The following is a 17047-nucleotide window of genomic DNA, read 5'->3' as shown; positions in this document are numbered from 1 at the left end:
GACAGTTCGGGATGGGCAATTAATGCTGCCCTAGCCAACAATGCCCACATTGTGCTTGGTAATGGAGTCTACCAAAATAGAATATACCCATCAGCTTCTAATAAATATCTTGCAATGTTATATAAAAATGGCAATGTATATATTTAATACATTTTTAAAAATCAATTGTATTCAAATTTAAGTTGTATTGATAGAAGTGACCACCGCACAGTCCTTATGGAGACAAAGTCCTGTCTTCATATGAGAATACTGTCCATCATGTTGTGTGGTACTGCTACCATGCTAAATGGGATGGATTCAGGACAGATTAAGCACCTCAAATCTGGGCATCCTTGAGGTGCTGTGGGCCATCAACAACAATAGAATTATATTTGATCATGATCTGTAACCTCATAACCTGGCATATCCCTCACCCTATAATTACCATCAATGAAGGGGATCCACCCTGGTTCAATAAGGATGCAGGAGGGCATGCCAGGAGCAGAAACAGGAACATACCTAAAAATGAGGTGTCAACCTGGTACAAATACAACCCAGGACGACTTGCATGCCAATAAGCCGAACCAGCATGCAACAGACAGAGCTAAGCAATTCCACAACCAACAGATCCGAACAAATCTGCAGCTCTATCACAGAATGTCGTAGATGGTGGTGATCAATTCAACAACAAACGTGAGGAGGAGGCTCCACAAAAATCCACATCCACAATGCTGGGAGATCCCTGTACATTGGTGCAAAAGAGAATTTGCAACCATCTTCAACCAGAAGCATTGAGTCGAATATCCATCTCAAACCCCTCCTGAGATCCACAGCATCACAGATGAAAATCTTCATCCAGTTCGGTTCACTCCATGTCATATCAAGAAATGGCTGATGACAATACAGCCCTGACAACAACCCAGCTGTAGTACCGAAGACTTGGGCCTGCATTTTCACTCCCAAGTCAGGAATTCAAAGCAGGGGAAATTCCCCATCTCCCACACAATCAATATACCCTATCCATGCATGGACTTATCCAGAAAGGTACCTTATTCTTCAAAAGTATACCCAACCTCTCCAAAAAACTTGTTCGACCTTCTCTTCAAAAGTGCAAAGCTCCACAGTCATATTTTATACAGTATGGGGCAGAACTTCCCTAATGTGGTCTCTGTCACCATTTTGGCTAAACCCGACCCCTATTCGTCATTGTGAAAATTCCGGACTCCAGAACTAGCTGTGCCCCAAGCCAAGTTTTCTAGTACAGCTACAACATTGCCATCTACCCGACAATGTAGGTAATTATCCAGGTAGACTCTGTCCACGAAAAGCAGGAAGAATCCAATCCAGCCAGTTACCATCCCACCAGTTTCTTCACAGTCATCAGCAAAGTATCACATGCTAACTTATGGCACTTTACCCATCCCCATGGCCCTTAAGTCCTATGCCTACATGGTGCCAACTCATGCCAGCCTTTGCTCCCCCACCCACCACCTTTTGCCCTTATTCTCTTCATGTCAACTCATCCAGTATCCACCGTGGACACCCCATATCGAGATGAAATGAAGTTCCAAGTATTAATTGATTACTTCACTGTTAAAAGAGCTCTCATTGAATAAAAACCCATTCACTGCATTTACATTTGTTCAACTATGTAATCCCTTGTAAAAGGCACCCCAATGTGATAAAGATAGATTGTGAAATCAGTTATGCAGCACAAATTGAATCATGATAACTTTCAGGCTTGTGTCAACAGACAGATTGAAATAACAAATACTGATATTCATTTTACTATAGACTGGGTTTTTTTGGGTTAAAGGCCAGATGTATTTGCCTTGACAGTTTCTATGAGTTTTATGCACATTCAAATTTGCTTTTAACAATCCCAAAGGGCACCTGATATTTTCCAATGGCACCTGACCTATTCCAAAGGTGTCCTTGAACCTATTGGGCAGCACCGTAGCATAGTGGTTAGCACTGCTGCCTTACACCGCCAGGGACCTGGGTTTGATTCCTGGCGGCTTGGGTCACTGTCTGTGTGGAGTTTGCACGTTCTCCCCGTGTCTGTGTGGGTTTCCTCTGGGTGATCCGGTTTCCTCCCACATTCTGAAAGACGTGCTGGTTAAGTGCATTGACCCGAATAGGCGCCGGACTGTCGCGACTAGGGGAATTTCACAGTAACTTCATTGCAGTGTTAATGTAAGCCTTACTTGTGACTAATAAATAAACTTTACTTTACTATCGAGAAGGGTACATTACTTCTCCAAAAGCATACCCAACCTCTCCAAAGAACTCTGATAAGTTAGACCTTCTCTTGAAAAGTGCAAAGCCCCGCAGTCATATTTTATACAGCCCATGAGCTAAATTTGATCTGTTTGAAGGCAGGTGCAGTTTTACAGGTGCAGCAAAAGACAATCCTCTCCTGTTCCCCACTACCACTGCCAACAAAAATAATGGGTGTTGGGTTCAGGGGCAGAAGTTGCATAAATGGGCCTCTGTCACCATTTTGGCTAAACTCGAACCCTATCCATCATTGTGAAAATTCAGGACTTCAGAACTAATTGTGCCCCAAGCTAAGTTGTTCTAGTACAGCTACAACATTGCCATCTACCTGACAGCGTAGATAATTATCCACAAAATGCAGGAAGAATCCAATCCAGCCAGTTACCATCCCACCAGTTTGATCACAGTCATCAGCAAAGTATCACAGACTGTGTTCTCAAGCAGCAATTACAATGCTAGCCTGTTCAGCAATGCTCAGTTTGGGTTCTTTCAGGGCCACTTAGCTCCTGATCTCATTACAGCGTTGGTCTAAAGCTTGGACTCTAAACATAGACAAAAGAGCTGAACCTGAGAGCTGGGGTGAGAGTGACTGCCCTTGACATCAAGGAAGCATTTATAAGTGTGACATCAAGGAGCCCTAGCAAAACCTGAGGCAATGGGAATCAGACAGAGAACTCTACATTGATTGGAATCATACCTGGCATAAAGGAAGATGGTTATGGTGGTTGGGAGGTCAATCATCTCAGTTCCAGAACATCAAGATAGCATTTGTCCATGTATGGAATCAAAGAGCCTTATGAAAATTGAAGTCAATGGGAATCAGGGGGAACCATCTCCACTAGTTTGTGTCATGCCCAGCACAAAGGAAGATGACTGCGGTTCTTGGACTAAAATCATCTAAGCCCCATGATACCACTGCAGGACTTCTTCAGGATAGTGTCCTAGACCAAAACATCTTGACCTTAAGGTGACATAGAGACATAGTACATGATTCAGTAAAATCTGTGATTTCTCAAATACTGATGCAGTCAGGACCGTCAGGCTGTTAAGTGACCAACGGCATTTGGCCACATAAGTACCAAGCAATAACCATCTCGAGCAAGAGAAAATCTAACTACCTTCAACATTCAGCGAGGGCTGGAAATTATACAGTGAGTAACTTGCCTCCTGACTTGCCAAAGCCGGTCCACCACCTATGCGCACAAGTCAGGAGTGTGATGGAATGCTCAATGTTTACCAGGATGAATTCAGCTCAAGCGACATTCAAGAAACTGAACACAATTCAGGACAAAGCAGCTTGCTTGATCAGCAACCTGTCCACAAGCTTAAACATTTACTGCTTCCAAGATTTCCATGCAGTGGCAGCAATGTGCACCATTTAGAGTGTGCACTGCAGCAACTCTCCAAACCTCCTTCGACAGCACCTTCCAGGCACAAGACCTATACCATCTAGAAGAACAAGCATATATGGGAACACCGTTACTTACATTTTGCCACCAGCTGTCAAGGAGTTCAGGGATGTTCTTTCTTGCATATTTATAGATGTACAACTTAAGTAGAATCCTGATAGAAAGAGACCATTCAGTCCATTAAGCCTGCACCAACTCCTTGAAAGAGCATCTTACCCAGGCCCACCTCCCCGCCCTATCCCCATAACCCCGCACATTTACCATCGCCAATCCACCTAACCTACGCATCCTTGGACACTACGGGGCAATTAGGCATGGCCAATCCATCTAACCTGCACTTTTAGATGAAACTGAAGCACTTGGAGGAAACTCAACAAGACACAAGGAGAACATGCAAACTCCACACAGAGTCACCCAAGGCCGGAATCAAATCTGGGTTCCTGGCGCTGTGAGGCAGCAGTGTTGAATATTGCTCTAAAGAGAGATGTTGCTGAAGCTTTACATCTTTCACTCATCAGGACGAATGCAAGAGTGCCAAATTTCAAATGATCACAATTAAGACTGCAAGAGAAAAGGGTACTGATTGGTTGGCATCTCAACTCTGATTGACCAAGGCATTGCCATGGAGAAAGAAATGGGGCACTTTAGGCTCCCCAAGCTCCCATGTATTTCAAAAATGGCACAAGGCTTGAACATATTCTGTTGGTTCCACAGGAACAGATCCCTGTGTATAAACATTACAAGTACTACTGGCTATCTTATATCAGCTGTTAACGCAGTGAAGATTTCTCAGCACATCCTGCCCAATCTCAGAATCACATCTAACAGTAGATGTTTTGGGTTTTGTAAGCACTGGCTGTTTGAATACAATCTGTACCCTGCCTATTACAAACAAACAATGGAACACGCCATTTGATTCAATCAGCTAATCACTGGGATTCACACACAATGTTGCTGAGCAGCATCTTGTTAGCAGAAAACATCACTCGGGTAGCCACTACATAGTAGCATGACACAGCTTCCTTCACCTGTTCAAATTTTTGAAATACTTTGCTTTTCTAAGGTAATTTGAGATAAACCAAGACACTTTTCAGGTGTGAAAGTGGCAACCATTGTCCCATTTACACAGTACATAGCAAATAATGATCTTATCAGAATAGCCTTGTCCTGCAGGATAGCTTTGATATGGCCCATTCCTGCATTAAGCTTGCAAGTTGAGCAAATAGCTAGGGCCCTATTTATGTGACTGCTGATGAGGTCAATCTTATAGCATGAGGATCTATAAGAATCCCAACATGTAATTGACTGGTAAAGGCAGTAGACAGTGGTGAAGAACCCATTAAAGACTTTCTTAGGTCAGTAGGGGATCTGTAGTGTCTGAGTATATGAAAAAATTGCTAAGTTCTTCAGCCAATTAGATTGAAAATTTCTCACAGAGACACGCAGAGGGTGATTTTATTATTGCGCTCCCCCGGCCAATGGGCGGGGCAGGCCTGTAAGATACTGCGAGAGCTGAGAAATCAGGTTCATGCCTGATTTCTCGCTTCTCGAGATCTTACCAGTACCAGATATCCAGCACGATCAGTCTCCCACCCATTTCCAGTGCGAGGCTGGATAATGTATTTAAATATATTTAAATGTAAATTTACATTGATTTAATGAGCCCGGGACGGAATCGCCCAGGCTCACTTGCCTCTGACCTCACTGGGAGAGTTGCTTTCTGGCAGGAATCACAGCTGGTGCCCAGCAACGGGGATAGGCAGTGGGCCCCTGCAGTAGCTTCGGGGGTGGGGAGGGGGTGGGGGGGTGGGGGTAACTTTGTTTGAAGCCATAGAGGCAAGCTGAGAGCAGCAGAGGTTGGGTGACACTAATGTTTTGCTGAGGGAATGAAATTCCACACTTGTATAATTTGTTTTTTTTTTCAGAGTTAATTATCACTTATCACACTTCAAAACTCAGTTATTCCTGAACCTCAAGTCCTATCTTTTTCAGCTGTTTTTTGTGCAGAATCATTGGACAAGTAGCACAAGTTCACAATGTTGGATTTATTTCAATGCCACCAGATTCCACCAGTCGACCTCATAGATATGAGGGCAGCAGGGTATCTGTAATAGCAAATTCTGAATTACATGTTTAACTGCTCATGTACTGACGATGGAAGTCACAGTCCAAATTACCCTGTTATAGCAGTGAGCATTGTTAGCCTCACTATTATTCCAAATATGACTTCTTATAGTAATGTATTCTAACTTTAAAAACTCCAATTTGCTCCAGATGTCACTCATCCAAAAGTTTTTTCTCAAATATTTAATTATGTTTTTAATATATAGTGCACCATGATTTGCAAAATTTAACTGCTGCCTTAACACATACAAAATGGAATTAAATATTCCTCTGTACTGTCTTGGTTTGACAAAACACTAATATTTAAAGAAAACTATAAATATTTAATTTTGCCAGTTTTAGTAGAACTGTGCTAAAAAGGTCGTGACACAGATTGCTGCGCAATCTTTGTAGTTGCAAACAAAGTTCCAGTTCAAGCAGCTCCACTGGATAATGGCAGCTATGTTCGTGATTCAAACAGAGGATTAGAATTAGTTCCTTATATAGAAGTATACCAATGTACGGAATACTTTAGACATCTTGCAGGAACAGATATTTGTTTGAACAAATATTTCATTTTGCATGCATTATATTTCAATACAAAGTTACTCCAAGAAAAAATGGCATTCTTAACATCAGCTGACTTCAGCCTATTCAAGAAGTTCTGAATAATTTAACATAAGGATAATTTGCTCTCCGCAAATTAAGTTTCAGGACTCGTGATCGACTTCAATGGTGTTTCTTCTGACCGTCACTAGGTGGTGTGCAAGAGTAGCTATGAACTGGATATCGATTTTCCACACCCGTCCCTGAGATGAAATTCCTATTAAGGCAGGAATGGATCGTTTTGTTTGATCGTTAAATCATGCAATGACACTGAAGGAGTGTTGATTAGCTTTCTTGCTGCAGCATTAAGCATCAGCTGTGGTTGTTGATAGCAGGAGCGTGCGAATTAGGAGCAGGAAACCCCGTATCTTCAAGAATTAGAAAACAAAGCCATCAACAAAACTCTCAATAAATAAATCATGCAATACATTAAAAATATCTCAGCATTATCGGAATAGGATTGGAGAAACAATTGACATTGATTCAGTGCTATTGCATAGAAAGTGGCACTGTGCTCCATCAACTGGAAATTGCCTAACAAGTAAATCTAAGTGCCCTATTTCCACTAAAGCTGGGAAACTTGATCGTAATTTTTTTAACATTTAATTTTAAAGCTTGCCAATTTTGGTCTTATGCACATTCTATTATCACTGTCAAAATGAATAAAAACAATCTGGTTGATTCATTTGTGCCCATGATAAAAAAATAATTGTAGAGATAAATAAAACAGCACAGCATAGCCTGTGTGAGTGCAGTGTAAGCGGAAATCTCAGGAAGGAGCTTTTGCAGAAAAAAGCTAGCGGGGGGGGAATGAACTGATTAGGCCTGGTACTGCGTGCAGGGATTGGACCGGACCCATTGGGCAAGTAGTACACAAACTTAGTCAAATTAAAAGCAAAATACCACGGAAGTTGGAAACCTGAAATGGAAACAGAAAATGCTGGAAAAACTCAGTTTCTCTCTCCACAGATGCTGCCAGACAAAGAACAAAGAACGGTACAAATGGCCCTTCGGCCCACCAAGTCTGTGCCGACACAGATGCCTCTCTAATCTAATATTTTCTTACCTCTACTTGGTCCATACCCCTCCATTCCCTGTCTATTTATGTATTCATCCAGATGCCTCATGAACGTTGTTATAGAATCCGCTTCCACCACCTCCTCCGGCAGCGCATTCCAGGCCTTCACTACCCAAGTGAAAAACTTGCCCCTTACATCTCTTTTAAACTTTCCCCCTCACTTTCAATCAATGCCCCCAAATAATTGACTCTTCGACCCTGGGAAAAAGACTCTGGGTATCCACTCTATCCAAGCCTGTCATAATCTTGTAAATCTCTACCAGGTCCCCCCCCTCGTCCTCCGACGCTCCAATGAAAACAATCCAAGTTCGTTCAACCTTTCTTCATAGTCCATATCCTCCAAACCAGGCAACATCTTGGTAAATCTCTTCTTCACTCCAATGCACCAACATCCTTCCGGTAGTGTGGAGACCAGAATTGTACACAATACTCCAAATGTGGCCTAACCTAAGTCTTATACAGCTGCAACATTATTTTCCAATACCTATACTCAATGTCCCAACCAATGAAGGCCAGCATGCCCTATGCCTTCTTGACCATCTTGTCCTCCTGAGTTGCCGCCTTCTCCCACTAGTTCCACTCTGCCAGTGTCCTTTTGGCATCCAAAGTCAGGCTCTCAAGAGTCAGAGCTGCTCCAGGACTCCCTGTAAGGCCATTTGCAATCTCCTGCACTGAATGTCAGCAGTTACAGTTGGCATTGGACTGCAGAGGGACATTTCTTTTATTCATTCGTGGGACATGGGTGTCGCTGGCTGACCAGCATTTATTGCCCATCCCTAGTTGCCCTTCAGTAGGTGATGGTGAGCTGTCTTCTTGAATCGATGCAATCCATTTGTGCAGTGGGTTGACCCACAATGCTGTTAGGGAGAGAATTCCATGATTTTGACCCATCGACTGCAAAGGAATGGCGATACATTTCCAAGTCAAAGTGGTGAGTGGCTTGGAGGGGAACTTGAAGGTGGTGGTGTTCCCATGTATCTGCTGCCCTTGTCCTTCAAGATGGAAGTGGTCGTGGGTTTCGAAGGTGCTGTCTAAGGATATTTGGTGAATCGCTGCAGTGCATCGTGTAGACAGTACACACTGCTGCTACTGAGCGTCGGTGGTGGAGGGAGTGGATGTTTGTAGATGTGGTGACAATCAAATGGGCAAACCATCAAGTCCTGGTAGCATCCTAGTAAATCTTTTCTGCTCTTTCTAGTTTAATAATATCCTTTCATAATAGGGTGACCAGAACTGTTCACAGTATTCCAAGTGTTGCCACAACTTCAACAAGATGTCTCAACTCCTGTATTCAATGTTCGGACCAATGAAACCAAGCATGCTGAATGCCTTCTTCACCAGCTTGTCCACCTGTGACTCCACTTTCAAGGAACTATGAACATGTACCCCGAGATCTCTTTGTTCTATAACTTTCCTCAACGCCCTACCATTAACTGAGTAAGTCCTGCCTGGTTCAATCTACCAAAACGCATCACCTTGCATTTATCTAGATTAAACTCCATCTGCCATTCATTGATCAAGATCCCGTTGCAATCCTAGATAACCTTTTTCACTGTCCACTATGCCACCAATCTTGGTGCCAACTGCAAACTTACTAACCATGCCTTCTAAATTCTCATCCAAATCATTAATATAAATGACAAATGACAGTGGACCCAGCACCAATCCCTGAGGCACACCGCTGGTCACAGGCCTCCAGTTTGAAAAACAACCCTCTACAACCATCCTCTGTCTTCTGTCATCAAGCCAATTTTGTATCCAAGACCTCACCCTGGATCCCGTGAGATTTAACCTTACGCAACAACCTACCATGCAGTAGTACCTTGTCAAAGGCCTTGCTAAAGTATATGTAGACAATGTTGACTGCACTGTCCTCATCTACCTTCTTGGTTACTCCTTCAAAAAAACTCAATCAAATTCATGAGACATGATATTCCATTCAGAAAGCCATGCTGACTGTCCCTAATCAGTCCTTGCCTCTCTAAATGCCTTTAGATCCTGTCTCTCAGAATACCTTCTAACAAATTACCCACTGCAGATGTTAGGCTCACCAGCCTGTAGTTCCCAGGCTTTTCACTGCAGCCCTTCTTAAACAAAGGCACAACATTTACCACCCTCCAATCTTCAGCCATCAGGTCCCGGGGATTTATCTACCTTGATGCGCTTTAAGACTTCCAGCACCTCCTTCTCTGTAATATGTACACTCCTCAAGACATCACTATTTATTTCCCCAAGTTCCCTAATATCCATGCCTTTCTCAACAGTAAATACTGATGAGAAATATTCATTTAGGATCTCACCCATCTCTTGTGGCTCCACACATAGATGACTAATCAAGTCTTAAAGGTACAGACAATGTGAGTGGAGAGAGCATTAAGCACAGGTTAAAGAGAAGTGTATTGTCTCCAGCCGGGACAGTTAGTGAGATTTGCAAGTCCAGGCAAGTCGTGGGGGTTACAGATAGTGTGACATGAACCCAAGATCCCCATTGAGGCCGTCCTCATGAATGCGAAACTTGGCTTTCAGTCTCTGCTCAGCGACTCTGCGCTGTCGTGTGTCGTGAAGGCCACCTTGGAGAACGCTTACCCGAAGATCAGAGGCCGAATGCCCGTGACTGCTGAAGTGTTCCCCAACAGGAAGAGAACTACCAAATAAACCTGTTGGACTTTAATCTGGTGTTGTGAGACTTCTTACTGTGTGTACCCCAGTCCAACGCCGGCAGCTCCACATCAGGAAGTGGATACCCAGATGCGTTTCCAGCAACTATTAATTATTAGTTGTAAAGCATGGGCCTGAATTTTTCGCCCATCGGACACACGCATTACACACGAGAACAGTTCTGGCACAAAATCAGCCCTGGAACACGATCTCACGCTGGCTGGCCTGTTAACAGGCAGCCAGTGTGAAATGGTGCTGGGAAAGGCTCAGTGCTGGCGGAGAAGTGAGAAGAGGGCGGGCACTAAGAAAAGGGAGGATGCAGGCTGGCGCTTCAAACGTGCTCCCTCAGAGGGACTGCTGTTGTGGAAACGTCCCAGGGAGCTGCAGACCTGTAAAAATAAATTGCGATGGAAAAACACTGCCAAGAGTGTCTAGGCAGCACATTCAAGCACAAACCTCAAACACCTTTTTAAATTTCATTTCAGCCGTGACATTTTATCCCACCATGAGCGAGCTTGAAGCTAAAATGTAAAGGCTGCCTGGCAACCGGCCTGCCTGCCAACCGTAAAAACAGATGGGCCATGTGAAATTGTGTTCAATTGGCCCCTTACTGGGCTGAATCACCTGTTGGTTATCCGTGGGCGCGTTTCCAAGTCTCGCATGGGCCTGCCGACTGAAAAATCACACAAAATGCACGATAATGTTGGGACGTGCACCTGACATCTTCGCACACGATTTCATGAGTGTGCCTGAGCAATGTAAAATTCTGGTCTTGATTTATTTGCTCGTTATCCAAATATTTTGATAATGTTGGGAAGATCACAGAGGGAACGGGAACTTTACTCATGCGTGTTGCATTGAATCGCTCAAGGGGTCAATCAAGGCTTCAGCTGAAGTAAATCTGCACACATTTGGAGGACTTTGCGGAAGAACAAAGTTGAGCGAGCACAGGGTATCAAGGGATGAGGCCAGTGAGATTAAAAAGGAGCAGCAGCAAGAGAGGATCTCTCGTCAGAATTCTGATGTAGCGAGGACATCACTGGGACCAGAGTGAACACGGAAAAAGGATCTCAGAAGGTGAGTAAATCAAATAAGCAAACAGCGAGTCATTTCTTTCCTTAACTAAAGCAGCCTTCAATCAGAAATCCCTGAAGTAAGGGATTGTGATGTGATTGATGAATATCTGCTGATTTTTTTAAAAATTGCTAAGAGCTGAGAGCCAGAGCAGAGATTTGAATAGAGCAGTTTTCTTGTCTCGAAGATAGGAAATTGTAAATTACTATTCCCTTATTTTACTGAATTAGTAACATATACTAATAAATTAATCATACTCGGGTAGTTGATTCAATTAAAAAATGAACTTATTAATAAGTAAATAAAGTGTTAAATAGACATAACAGGAGAGATAGTGCACTGTAACTGGAGCATGTGGGTGATTGTAGAGCTACAGAGTCATACAGTGTAGAAAAGGCCCTTTGGCCCATTGAGTCTGCACCGATAATAACGACCACCAAAGTTGCGTTAATCCCATTTTCCAGCACTTGTCCGTTATCCTTGAATGTTATGATGTTCCAAGTGCTCATCCAAATATTTTTTAAAGATTGTAAGGTTTACGGCCCTCACTAGCTTCCCAGGCAGTGCATTCCAGATTCCCACCATCCTCTTAATGAAAAAAGGTTTTCTCAAATCCCCTCTGAGTCTCCTGCCCCTTATCCTAAAACTATGCCTCCTCGTGATTGACCTCTCAACCAAGGGGAAAGCTGTTTCCTGTTCACCCTGTCCTTACCCCTCGCAATCCCAAACAACCATACCTGTAGTAAATGTCCGTAATTAGAAAAAATTTCACTCAGAATTTGTTGAGTTGGAGTCCGAGCTGTAGCACTGCAAGTTATCAGGAACGGAGTGTTGGATATGTTGCCCCTGATGGCAGTAAGAATCCTTAGGGTAAGCAGCTCTTTGGAGTTGACCAATGGTCAGGGCCAAAAGGATGTGACTGTCTGTCAAGGAGGTATAGAGATCCAGGATGTAGTAGTAGTAGTGATAAAGTCAGAGGACAGATGCTGAACTCTGTAGCCACAACTAGGGCTTCCAGAAGTTGTACTGCCTGTCCAGTGCCAGGATTAAAGACATGCCTCATGGTTGGAAAAGAACTAAAGAGTGGGAGGAGAAATATCCTGTTGACCTGGTCCACAGAGGTGCCAATAGATGGAACTAGAATAGATAGATATGGATGGCATGATGGCACAGTGGTTAGCACTGTTGCCTCATAGCACCAGGGACCTGGGTTCAATTCCGGTCTCGGGTGACTGCCTGTGTGGAGTTTGCACATTCTCCCAGTGTCTGCGTGGGTTTCCTCCAGGTGCTCCAGTTTCCTCCCATACTTCAAATTTGTGCAGGTTAGGTTGATTGGCCATACTAAATTGTCCCTTAGTGTCAGGGGAATTAGCAGGGTAAATACATGGGGTTACGGAGATATGGTGGGATTGTTGTCGGTGCAGGCTTAATGGGCCAAATGGCCTCCTTCTGCACTGTGGGAATTCTATGATTCTAACTAGAAATGACATTATGATGAATTGGAAGATTAGGATCCAAATTAAAAGGAAGAACATCAAAGGTAATTTCTGAAATGTTATCAGTGATATGCATCAATTGGCAACGGGATAATAGATTAAAAGTTTAAATATGTGGCTGAAGGAGTGATGTGGATGGCAGGGGTTTCATTTCCTGGGCCAATGACTGAAGAATTAATGAAGTATTCCATGCAGATGAGCTCCACTTAAACCAGGCAAATCGAATAACGAGGTCAGTAGACAGGGCTTTAAACCACTAAAATGAGGGTGAGAAGAATCAGGAATGGGAAAATTCAAAACCAGAGGAAAATGTCAAGGCTCAAGACCAGAGCAGCATCTTGGTTAACAAACATCAGAAGTGGGGATGTTCACTGATTGCTGCACAATGTTCAGCATCATTCACACCTCCTCAGATAGTGCAACAAATGCAGCAAGACCTGGATAATATCCAGGCTTGGGCTGTGAAGTGATAAGTAACATTCACTCCACACCAGTGCCAGACAATGACCGTCTCTGACAAGAGAGAATCTAGTAAGAGTTTTAACAACACCAGGTTAAAGTCCAACAGGTTTATTTGGTAGCAAATGCCATTAGCTTTCGGAGCGCTGCTCCTTCATCAGACGAAGGAGCAGCGCTCCGAAAGCTAATGGCATTTGCTACCAAATAAACCTGTTGGACTTTAACCTGGTTTTGTTAAAACTCTTACTGTGTTTACCCCAGTCCAACGCCGGCATCTCCACATCAAGAGAGAATCTAACCACAGCCCCTTGACATTCAATGGAATTACTATCACTGACTCCTCCACTATTAACAACCTGGGGTTTTCCATTGACCAGAAAATGAACTGGACCAGCCATATAAATACTGTGGATATAAGAATAGGTCAGAGGCCAGGAATCCTGCGATGAGTGGCTCACCTCCTGAAAAGCCTGCCAACAAGGCACAAGTCAAGAGTGTAATGTAATACTCTCCGCTTAGCTGGATGAGTGCAGCTCCAATAATACTCAAGATTGACAACGTCCAGGACAAAGCATCCCCTTGATTGACATCCCTTCCACAAACATTCACTTCCTCCACCACTGATGCACAATGGCTGCAGGATACCAAATACAAGATGCACAGCAGGAACTCAGCAAAACTCCTTAGGCAGCACCTTCCAAATCCACGACTGCTACCATCTAGAAGGGCAAGGGCAGTAGACACATGGGAACACCACCACCATGTAGTTCCACTCAGTTATAACTACCATAAGGTTTATGGAGAATCACTGATAGACTCAACCAGCCCCACAAGGAGATCAGAGTTCCCCTGGCAACAAGCAGTGACTTGCCCAGCTGGAACTCATTAGCTGAGCTTTTTATAAGGCAGGTCCAGGACTGGGCCTGCTGAACTGTAATCTCAGGCAGGGACTACGCCATGGTAGTGGTTTTACTTTGCATTCTGTAATAAAAAACTATGTTACGCTTCAGTTGGGTTCCTTGAGTTAATATATTGGCAACGAAGAACAAGAAATGTTTCAGACAGCTTTGCCGTTCAACAAACCGGTAAGACAGTGATGGGGAGATATTGAAAATACTGCTATATGGGAAACTGGAAGCTTATGATGCAGGTGTGGAGGATTGGCCCCATTACGCCGAAAGAATGCAATATGTCTTCCAGACAATGGGCTAGAAGGGGATGACCAGCAAAAGGTCATTCTCCTGGCCACTTGTGAGGCCCCAACGTTCAGCATCATGAAATTTATAACCTACCTGGCAACCCCAGAATCAAACTCTTTTGACGAATTGGAAGATATATAAAGAGCAAGAGGGTAGCCAGGGAGAGGGTTGACGCACTCAAGGACAAGGGAGGGAATCTATGTGTGGAGCCAGAGGAAATGGGCGAGGTATTAAATGAGTACTTTGCATCAGTATTCACCAAAGAGAAGGACTTGGTGGATGATGAGTCTGGGAAAGGGTGTGAAGATAGTTTGAGTCATGTTGAGATCAAAAAAGAGGAGGTATTGGGGTTCTTGAGAAACATTAAGGTAGACAAGTCCCCAGGGCCTGACGGGATATACCCCAGAATATTGAGAGAGGCAAGGGAGGAAATTGCTGGGGCCTTGAGAGAAATCTTTGTATCCTCACTGGCGACAGGAGAGGTCCCAGAGGATTGGAGAATAGCCAATGTTGTTCCTTTGTTTAAGAAGGGTAGCAAGAATAATCCAGGTAATTACAGGCCGGTGAGCCTTACATCAATGGTAGGGAAATTATTGGAGAGGATTCGTCAAGACGGGATTTATTCCCACTTGGAAATAAGTGGACGTATTAGTGAGAGACAACATGGTTTTGTGAAGGGGAGATCGTGTCTCACGAACTTGATCGAGTTTTTCAAGGAAGTGACAAAGATGATTGATGAGGGTAGGGCAGTGGATGTTGTCTACATGGACTTCAGTAAGGCCTTTGACAAGGTCCCTCATGGCAGACTGGTGCAGAAGGTGAAGTCACATGGGATCAGAGGTGAGCTGGCAAGGTGGATACAAAACTGGCTTGGCCAAAGAAGACAGAGGGTAGCAGTGGAAGGGAGCGTTTCTGAATGGAGGGCTGTGACTCGGGGTGTTCCTCAGAGACCAGTGCTGGGACCTTTGCTGTTTGTAATATATATAAATGATTTGGAGGAAAATGTAACTGGATTAATTAGTAAGTTTGCAGACAACACAAAGGTTGGTGGGTTTGCGGATAGCGATGAGGACCATCAGGGGATACAGCAGGATATAGATCAGTTGGAGACTTGGGCGGAGAGATGGCAGATGGAGTTTAATCCGGACAAATGTGAGGTAATGCATTTTGGAAGGTCCAATACAGAGAGGAAATATAGAGTAAATGGCAGAACCCTTAAGAGTATTGATAGGCAAAGGGGTCTGGGTGTACAAGTACACAGGTCACTGAAAGTGGCAATGCAGGTGGAGAAGGTAGTCAAGAAGGCATACGGCATGCTTGCCTTCATTGGCTGGGGTACTGAGTTTAAAAATTGGCAAGTCATGTTGCAGCTTTATAGAACCTTAGTTAGGCTGCACTTGGAATATAGTGTTCAATTCTGGTCGTCACACTACCAGAAGGATGTGGAGGCTTTGGAGAGGGTACAGAAAAGATTTACCAGGATGTTGCCTGGTATGGAGGGCATTAGCTATGAGGAGAGATTGGAGAAACTTGGAGCGACGGAGGTTGAGGGGAGACCTGATAGAAATCTACAAGATTATGAGAGGCATGGACAGTGTGGATAATCAGAAGCTTTTTCCCAGGGTGGAAGAGTCAATTACTAGGGGGCATAGGTTTAAGGTACGAGGAGCAAGGTTTAAAGGAGATGTACGAGGCAGGTTTTTTACACAGAGAGTAGTGGGCGCCTGGAACTCGTTGTCGGGGGAGGTAGTGGAAGCGGATACAGTAGTGACTTTTAAGGGGCGTCTTGACAAATACATGAATAGAGGGATATGGTCCCCGGAAGGGTAGGGGGTTTTAGTTAAGTCGGGCAGCATGGTCGATGCAGGCTTGGAGGGCAGAAGGGCCTGTTCCTGTGCTGTAATTTTCTTTGTTCTTATATGATATCAGATCACTACGACTCTAAACTGTCTGTTATATTGCAAAGCTACAGGTTTAACACAGCAACTAGACTCCCTGGGGAATCAGTCACTGGATTCTTGATGACTGCAAAAATTGGCGGAACAATGCCAGTATGGGCCAGCACTTCCGGAAAATGTTATGGGATCACTTAGTGTGTGGAATAACATTGCGACCTAAAGGAAGCTACTGATTCAACCAACTCTGGACCCAGCCATAGAACTGGTCCTTTCCTGCGAAAACGCAGAAAAAGGGGCCTATGAGTTTCAGAGGTCCATATTCGATACTGTCCTCAGCCTTGGGCAACCCACATATCGCAGAACCAAGTCCCCAACATATAATCCTCGCATCTCGCATTTGCTGCCAAGAAACGCCGATTGGAATCGGAGGCCATGAGATTCCAGAACTAGACAGGACGTTTCTCCACAATGCAGTGAGGAGTGAACACATCGTGCTGCACTTGTAGTCATAGGATCTGCCCAGACAAGGCTACCGAAACATGAAAAACCGCGTACCACCCAGGCCAAAGAACGGAGTCACCTCATGACAGGGCTTTACAAATAAGCCAGACCAAGAGTGAGGGACTGATGCTGCTAACACACCAAAGTGGCTTCAATCCAGATTAAACTCCCCTAGACATTGAGGTAGACAGAGAAGTCGCTGTATCTATTATTAGAGAACAAACATTTAGGCGACTCCAATTGGGCATCTTGCCTTTAAGCCTGCCGACACCAAGGCTAGATTGGCCACATACACTGGGGAGCCTTT

The 17047-nt window shown here is 44.1% G+C and overlaps 1 protein-coding gene across 7 annotated transcripts in view; it reads right to left on the bottom strand.

The window, feature by feature from the left end:
- cobl (cordon-bleu WH2 repeat protein) overlaps positions 1-17047 on the bottom strand; it is a 345820-nt gene that overhangs the window by 243569 nt on the left and 85204 nt on the right. The window contains exon 1 of one of the 7 annotated variants that reach the window (XM_078236716.1): positions 3747-3871. The exons of the other annotated variants lie outside the window; for them this stretch is intronic. Within the exon in view, the coding sequence (XP_078092842.1) occupies positions 3747-3793 (47 nt within the window). The 5' untranslated portion in view covers positions 3794-3871. Of the gene's footprint in view, positions 1-3746; positions 3872-17047 lie in introns of those variants that run through there. 7 annotated transcript variants of the gene reach the window in all.

Source organism: Mustelus asterias, chromosome 2 (genome assembly GCF_964213995.1).
Source record: "Mustelus asterias chromosome 2, sMusAst1.hap1.1, whole genome shotgun sequence".
NCBI lineage: Eukaryota > Metazoa > Chordata > Chondrichthyes > Carcharhiniformes > Triakidae > Mustelus > Mustelus asterias.
The sequence above is the reverse complement of the archived record's forward strand: the minus strand, read 5'-3'. Positions and strand labels throughout refer to the sequence as shown.